Source organism: Protobothrops mucrosquamatus, unplaced genomic scaffold, assembly GCF_001527695.2.
Source record: "Protobothrops mucrosquamatus isolate PMUCROS unplaced genomic scaffold, P.Mucros_1.0 scaffold448, whole genome shotgun sequence".
Classification (NCBI taxonomy): Eukaryota; Metazoa; Chordata; class Lepidosauria; order Squamata; family Viperidae; genus Protobothrops; species Protobothrops mucrosquamatus.
The window spans coordinates 782178-790208 of NW_015386771.1; the positions used below are offsets into that span (position 1 = coordinate 782178).

The 8031-nt window shown below is 38.8% G+C and overlaps 1 protein-coding gene across 1 annotated transcript; it reads left to right on the top strand.

The window, feature by feature from the left end:
- Positions 1-341: 341 nt before the first annotated feature.
- TMEM247 (transmembrane protein 247) lies at positions 342-7013 on the top strand. Its single transcript, XM_015816419.2, has 4 exons — positions 342-356; positions 2625-2855; positions 5042-5377; positions 6640-7013. Exons 1-4 carry the CDS (start codon positions 342-344, stop codon positions 6865-6867), a joined length of 810 nt encoding a protein of 269 aa, XP_015671905.2. The 3' UTR covers positions 6868-7013.
- The last annotated feature ends 1018 nt before the right edge of the window (positions 7014-8031 follow it).

Sequence of the window (8031 nt, forward strand, 5' to 3'; positions counted from 1 at the left end):
ATCTGAGACTGAGTATATCCAGCTTAATTCCTGCTTGCCTTTATACAATTTGGAAAAAAAGAGAAATAAGAAGCTAGCACCAGGTATTCCTCTTTCAGCCTGGAACATGATGTTACAGTACAGCAGAAAAAGTAGTTTAGAAAGACTCTGATCCAAGGGTTGATATTTGTGGACTCCACTCCCCAGTAAGAATGCAGCAGGCCTAATGGCAGATCTAGCTTTGGAAAACTGAAATGTGTACAAAATCACCAGTGTGCTCTTTCCTTGCTTATGTAGTCTGACACCAGCAATAATTAAAAAAATGTCATTGATAGGTTTTAACTCTCCTTCCTCCCTTCATGATGTCCATGGTTCAGGTAGAGTGATGTGATTTCTCCAAGGCACTCTGTCTTTTAGGGTGGATAGTAATTCTCCTGGTAACAACATATCCCATGTGTCTTGCATATGGCATGTTACAAAAAGGTGTCAAAGTTAAAGTTTTTTCTCCCCTTTCCATCACCACACAAACTATCACATAGACATTTGAAAGCAGGCACACCATTTGAGGCAAATATAAGGGTCGGAGTATTCAACAGTAAAGGTTATTGTTGGTAGCTGGACATTGTTTGGTGTTCATGGGCTGTATGGAGTGGACATGCTAAATCCATGTGCAGCTGGAGGGGGTCTCTGCAGCTGAGGACCCAACATGAGTGCATAAGATTATTTATTTAGTTTTCTGTAAAGAGAACTGGTTGATGGAACAATTGGAAAGGATAGTTCAAATACAACCAAGGATAGCTGGACAAGAGTGCTGGGATTCCAAGCTCAAGAAAAAGTGATTTTCTCTGTTCTTTTCTCTAAGCTCACAAGGAAGCCCAAGAAATGAAAATACTAAAACTGTCTAAGAGACTGAAGATATCAAATCTGGGATAAGAATACTTTTGAGAAGAGAAAATGAGACAGTTAAGAAACTATTCATAAAATCCTATACAGAAAAGCTTGTATAGAAATGTTTCTATAGTTTGTTATGCATATGGCACTATTCAGTATATTAGAAAAAAGCTACACTGTGTTAATCTAAAAACTCTAAAACATCATCATAACTGAGAGAACAGTATGTTTATATCTGGAAAATTCCCTTTTCCTACACCTCAACTGGATTGTGGAAGAAGGTGATTGACTCCTTACTAATATTTCAGTGAATTAAAATATATCGAGTGGGCCATATCACAGACTGCTGATAAATTTCTAGTCCTTCTCAACAAATTATAAAAAGACTCCTTTGGTGAGATGTGAGCATCTTGACTGGAATCCACACTTGATTCCTTAGCAACACTTTATCTTAACTGTTATGGCAACCAGAAAATTCTGTCATCACAGTGTAGAACTTTTTTGACATCACTACTGTGGCAGTTTAGGAGAGAATCAGGGCCTGAGTTTGAGTGTGAGCGCACACGTCTGTGTATTAAACCAGGGCAGCTGCTTTTAGGTCTTCTAGATGGGGCAAATAGGACAATAGAGGCTGTTGCCTTAAAATCAGAGACAGATGTACATTTCTTATTGGGAATAGATCTGCGATGGTAAGAAATTCTAATACATTACTGAGTTTAATCCTGTTGAAAAAGAGTGTTTCAAATAATTAAATAAAACATAAGAAACACTGCATTATATAAATGGCACCCATTTGCAAATTTGACATAAACTCAAGACAGGCAGGGATGAAAACTTGTATGCCCCATTCAGATAGCTTATTGAACTCCTGGGTCTACAATGTGAATTGGTTGGAGAGTTCTGATGTAAACCATTCCACATATTTAAGGGCCCTGCTGACAACAGGCCAAAAAGAAGGGATGTTTTTTCCTTTTAGAACTTCCTTTTTCTGTAGTTATTGGAGGAAAATAGGAAGAAGGTGAGGCAAAGGTAAAGGAGTTCTTGCAGATTTTATTCCGCTAGTTATTGCTGACTCTAGGGGGCAATGCTCATCTCCATTTCAAGGCCATTGAGCTAGTGCTGTCTGAAGATGTTTCCATGGCCATGTGGCCAGCATGACATCACAAAGCGCTGCTACCTTCCCACTGAAGTGGTACCTATTTATCTAATTGCATTTTTATAGTTTCGAACTGACATGTTGGCCTGAGCTAGGGTGAGGACGGGAGCTCACCCTGTTACATGGCGCTTGGGTCTTGAACCTGGGCTGCTGACTTTCCAGCGAACAAGCCCTTTTTAAAAAAAAATAGTGAAATCTTTTTAAACAATTAATTAAGCCAGGAATTAAAGCAGCATTTCCAAATGCTCAATAGCTGTAGTTTGAGAATAACTCCTGTTAACAGTTTCTTGGCCATGCTGGTTGGGATCAAGTCTTAACACATCAAGACTGGGGGGACAGGCAGTTGGGGAACACTTTCTTAATTACTTTTGTTGCACCCCCTTTGGCAATTGCAACACATTCAGGGATAATTCCTATAAAAGAAGAATACAGAATCTGTGGTTTTCCAGAATTCAGTCTCTCAGAAGCTTCAGCCAGCAGGACAATGAAGAAGGAGATAGGAATACCCAAAGTTTTTCATTTCTGTAGAAGAGTTACATCTATTATTCTATTAGGTTATATACTGTATAAGTCCTCCATCATATCTGATCTGTTTCAGGAAATATCCAGAGAACCCCATTCATCTTCTGATTTCTCCAACTTTGAGACAGAGTCCGTGCACCACACAGACAAGGAGATTCAAGCAGATCTGGATCATACTAGTAATCTGGAAGGGTCTGAATATTCTTATCAAGGAGGCAATGTAGAATTCAAGGACATGCAGGCAGGAATTGAGTTTGCTGTGCAGATAACCCCAATTAAAGATTCTAAAAAGCATAAGGAAAAGATGGTAAGTGAGAAGAAATGTCGCAGATGGATGAGGGAAGTCTTCATTTTGCCCTTTTTTCTGCCCTACCATTAGGCAATGGGCCATCTCTTCTTGTAGATCAGGGGTGTCAAAGTGCCGGCCCATGGGCCGGATGCATCATCTGGAAGCCACGCCCACCCCATTGCCAGCAATGGCAAAACCATCCCGATACGTTGCGTGACATCACGTGATGTCGCAAGTTTGACATGTCTGATGTAGATCATAAAAGAATAACATATTTGTAATGGAGATGAGGTCCATGGATGAATGGATGGCAGAGAGTTTCAGAATTTCTGTTCCAGAAATCCTTTGGGTCTTCATACCATTCTCCCATCTCCTACTTGAAGTAGTGGTTTGGTAGCTTTTGTTTCTATTAATTATCCATCACCTAACTTTGGCATGAGAAAGTCAGAAAAGCTGTTGTACAGAAGAGTAGACAATATATAAGCAATATCTTTATAGTATTCTGGCCCCCCAAACATGACAACAGGGGCTCAAAATAGGAAACATATCAGATTCAGTTAATTAATTAATTTTGAACAACATAATAATTCCTAGATATATAACAAAAATAAAAGAGAGGCATGGTGGCCTAGAAGTGGAACTCTTACCTCAGAATCAAGAGGCTGTGAGTTTGATCCTAGGAGGTAGCGGCAGATATTTTTGTCTCCGGGCGCAAAGAATATCTGCTGTGAACTCCGCGTAGGCATCAGGAGGGGCATCTCAGGTCCATTCAGTTGCCCGACTCCACTCTGATGCATGGGATTACAGGATTGTTAAAAGGAAACAAATATAACAAAAAATAAAAACATGAATAGTATAATCATGTATAGACAACAATTAAACTCAAAACAATTAAACACAATTCCAGTTATTCCCTAAATGCTCTCTGGAAAATGTCTGCTTCAACCAGTGTCTGAAATGCTAACAGGGTAGATAACCAGCCCACATTCCAGTGAGAGTATATTCAACAAAATGCCTGGAAACTTGGCTCCTGGGATCCAACTGTGTTCACTTTAATCTAGTATGGATTCAGTAGCAGCTTTTCCTGCGTGGAGCTTTTGGTCAATGAGATGTAATTCCTATAGACAACAGCCACACTGGACTTCTGCATCAGTGAGAGAAGTTAGTTGCCTTCTCCTTTCTCAGCTAGGTCTCTGTAACCATTGGGTTATCCTTTCATAATGATCCTCCTGCCTCAGATTAGTATCTCTTTTACCCCAGAGAACAAAATAATGATATCTCTAAGCTTTATTTGGGAAGTGGTTTAGGTACTTGATCTGCTTTCCTTATACATCTGGAGAGGGGAACAAGGCATATCTGCTGGGCAGTTCTTCCTTTGCTCTTTCCTATATTATTTTTCCTACACTGTTCACTGGCTTATATTCAGCATGCATGAGATGGGTTCTTATGCTTTATGCTATTCCTTGACATAAAACAGGACCTGAAACAACCAAGATGCTCCATATATATTTCTAAATAAGTATAATGTCAGGTCTATTGATGATAGGAAGTAGGGTTAGCCTTTGTGGCCATGAAGTACGTACCTTCCTTTACAGAAGCCCTCATTGAACAGACTGAGTCATGCTATCAAACAAAGATGCATGCTGGTGTTATAAATTCATAAAAATAATAAACATCAGCCAAAGAGATAATGTATTACCATTTCCCTATATTTTTCCTTTTATAAAGAAATTCTTCTCAGATCCCAGGAAGTGGGATTTAGTCCCACAGTAATTAATAATAGATGCATCTTTAAAAGTAGATTAGGCAATGCATCAACTATTTCCTATTGCTAGCTGAGTTTTTTTAAAGACCAGCAAAAGACAGCAAAGAATCCCAATATTTGTTTAATACAAGAAGACCTCACCTGCTTCTTGCAGCAATGGAATAAAAAAGTGTTTTGAAGTAAACTTCCTTTTTGCTTCCAGTTAGCTGAAAATAACTCATTATTCCTGGAAAGCTACATTATCTCACCCACTGGAAGTATCCAATCATACTAATGAACTCTCTTTGTACTTTTGACAAAGAAGTTTGGTCAGCTAATGAGAAAAAGAAAACATGGATGAAACTGGCCCTGATGTAATTCTGCAGATCCTTTCTTTAGTTCTTGTGGCTGAATGTGATGGGTAAAACATAAAGACTAAAGCGATACTTTTTATTTTCAGGATGCTGCAAGGGAGACTCCAGGCTCTTCCTACTTTCCTGATGATATGACAGAAATCTTAGACAATAAGAGTCAAGCAGAGCAGATGGTAATCACCACACAAATAGAGGGCAATGCTATGCCACCAGAAATATACCCCAGGATAGGTGAGGCCAGCAGTTTGGAAAGAATGGGTCATCTGAACAGAAGACAGATCACAACCACTGATCTTGACTTGGAGAAGATGAGGTTGGATGGTGCCATGATTAGGCTAAAATATAGGCATGAAGATAATGAAAAGCGACGTCTGCATGAAGAAAAAATGGAACAGCTACGGCAAAAGGCTTCGTCTCAATCAGTAAGTGGGAAGGCATAGCAGACAAAAAGAAACCTTTTGATAAAAATAAAAACCAGATTCTATACTGGCTCATCTACAGTATTAGACTTTTAACCATTGTTAAGTTGCTGGTATTGAACTATACAAATCTTCAACTGCTTAGTTCCATACTAAAACCTATGTTTACAAATATGTGTTGTCACTGTTTATTATCCTAATAATGATAGACCACTTTTTAATGCACCTACCTCCATCTGGCGTCTTTCAAATGTACTGAAACCATCACAATTGGAAGCCACCAGTTTGGGGAAGGCTGCTGTAAAGAATTCTGCAATTTCTCAGGAAAAAGTGATTAACAAACAAAGCAGTTCCAGTTTCTATGATAGAGGCAGTCTCAAGAAATTTCCAGCATGAACTTTCAGAAACAAGTAGCATTGAAAACCAAGAAAAGGGGAGCTAGGCTGGTGTTTTCTGATTTTTGATGGGATCCATCTCCATGTTCCCATGGAGATTCCTCGTTGGTAGATGCTGTATTGCTATTGTTTGGAAAGAACAGAAGGATTCTACTGAGGAGGGCTGTCACTAATTCTTCTTTGCTTCCTCTTGGACATGACTTTGGATTGACTGAACTGGAAAGGCAATGTGAAGGAATGGCTGAGATGCCGAAATCCCAAGGCTAGCTGATACATTTTTTTTGGTTATTAAACTTACTGCTTGCAATTTGAGAATGCAAACAGAGGCAGATGTGTATCCTTGGATGCAAAGATGGTTTTAAAAAGGAGGAAGTAAGTAAAGGAGACAAATATTGCAGATGAAAGTGAGGAAATAGTATCACAACCAGTGTCTGATCACAGGAGATGCTGTTATGATGCAGTACATTATTTTTATTTAGTTTAACCAAAGTATTTCTAAGTGGCTTCTTTCGACAAAGCTTATCAGGCAAATGACACATAGGGGAGATCTTGAGAAGATTACCTTTGGTTCTATTATTTTGGCATCTTTGAGGTCTTGAATGGAAGAGACAGTTTGGAGAAAGAACTTAGCCAATGGAAGAGACAGTTTGGAGAAAGAACTTAGCAGTGGCCAGATTAGACAATGCTTGCATATACACATGACAAATATCAGGTATAGTTTAATTTCCAGGTATAGTGTGCTACACATTAGGGAAATACAGATATTTACAAATTGTGTTGCTCAGTTTTTTGAATTTTGTCTCAGACGCATGGGCCTGTTAACAACTTCACCGTGTTTTTTTGTTTCTTTTGTGTTCCTTTCACTTGCAGATTGGACAACAGCTCCATGAATTATTCCAGCCCCAGAACCAGTATGCCCTATTTTTTTTCTGCTTCATCTTTATCCATGTTATTTACACAGTAAGGGAGCTGGTTTTTTATTTTATTACAAAGCATCACATATTCTGTTATGCCATTTTGCTGTATCTTGGTTTCTTGAAGATTCTCATGGATTACAAACAGAGAAAAAAACAACCTTGGAACAGCAGCAGATTCTAAGCAACAGAAACAAGAGAAATATGGATCCCTGAAGTTTATGTATCTCATCTCTTTGCCCCTACTCTTTAAAGTTTCCTAGTGTGCACAATGAATGCAGGCTTTGGTTTGGCTGTTGAAAGATCTGATAGTATCCTCTTTGTTGAATGTTATATCCTGCTCTCTCCCCCCCCCCCTTTAAGGATTTTTAAGACTTGCCCTCCATCCGAGCAGTCAGTCTCTAATATTAATAAATTGACATGGAATTTAAAAAAAAGTGTGTGCACATTGATCCTTTGAGAAAGAAGTATTGCAAGCAGAACTATTTTTAAAGTAGACTGCTCAAGGTGATCTGATATTAAATATTAAATTTCAAATGAAGTTCAACCATACAAAATGCACTTGCATTAGTAGAATAGAATTGAAGAAAAACTAAACTAGAAAAGGCCATCTAAAGTCTTCCAGATGTTTGAAATGTTGCTCCCACCAATCCAAGGCACCGCAGTCCAAAATATTTGAAAGGAATAGGGATGGACTCTTTAGAATAAATACCACAAAACATTTTGCATGGTAGCAATTGGTGCTCCTGCACCATACCACAGGTACATAATACCCCTAGGCCAATCAGTGAAAATATTTTTGGGACATGCTAAAAAAAAATAATAACTTACAAGTGCATCATGGCTCCTCAAATCTGTGGCTGAGACAGTTTCTTCTTTGGCTAATGGAAAGCCAAAACCTTGAGCTGGTCTTCCTCACTTTCACCCTCATCATCATTTTCCTCTTCACATATTCCTGACAGTTAGAACAATTAATCAGTGGAACAACCTGCCTCCAGAAGGTGTGAATGCTCCAACACTGGAAATCTTTAAGAAGAGACTGGGCAGCCATTTGTCTGAAATAGTATAGGGTTTCCTGCCTGAGCAGGGGGTTGGACTAGATGACCTCCAAGTTCTCTTCCATCATCATCATCATCATCATCATCATCATCATCATCATCATCATCATCATCATCATCATCATTATTATTATTATTATTATAATATTAGCTTTCACATTGCTTCTGACTCATAGCAAAACTCTGCCCTCCTGACAAGATTCAACACGTAAACATACTTGCACTTAAATGACTATGGATGAATCTTGGGGAAGAGATGAGAGAGCTCAACCCATCCTGTAGGGGGTTCA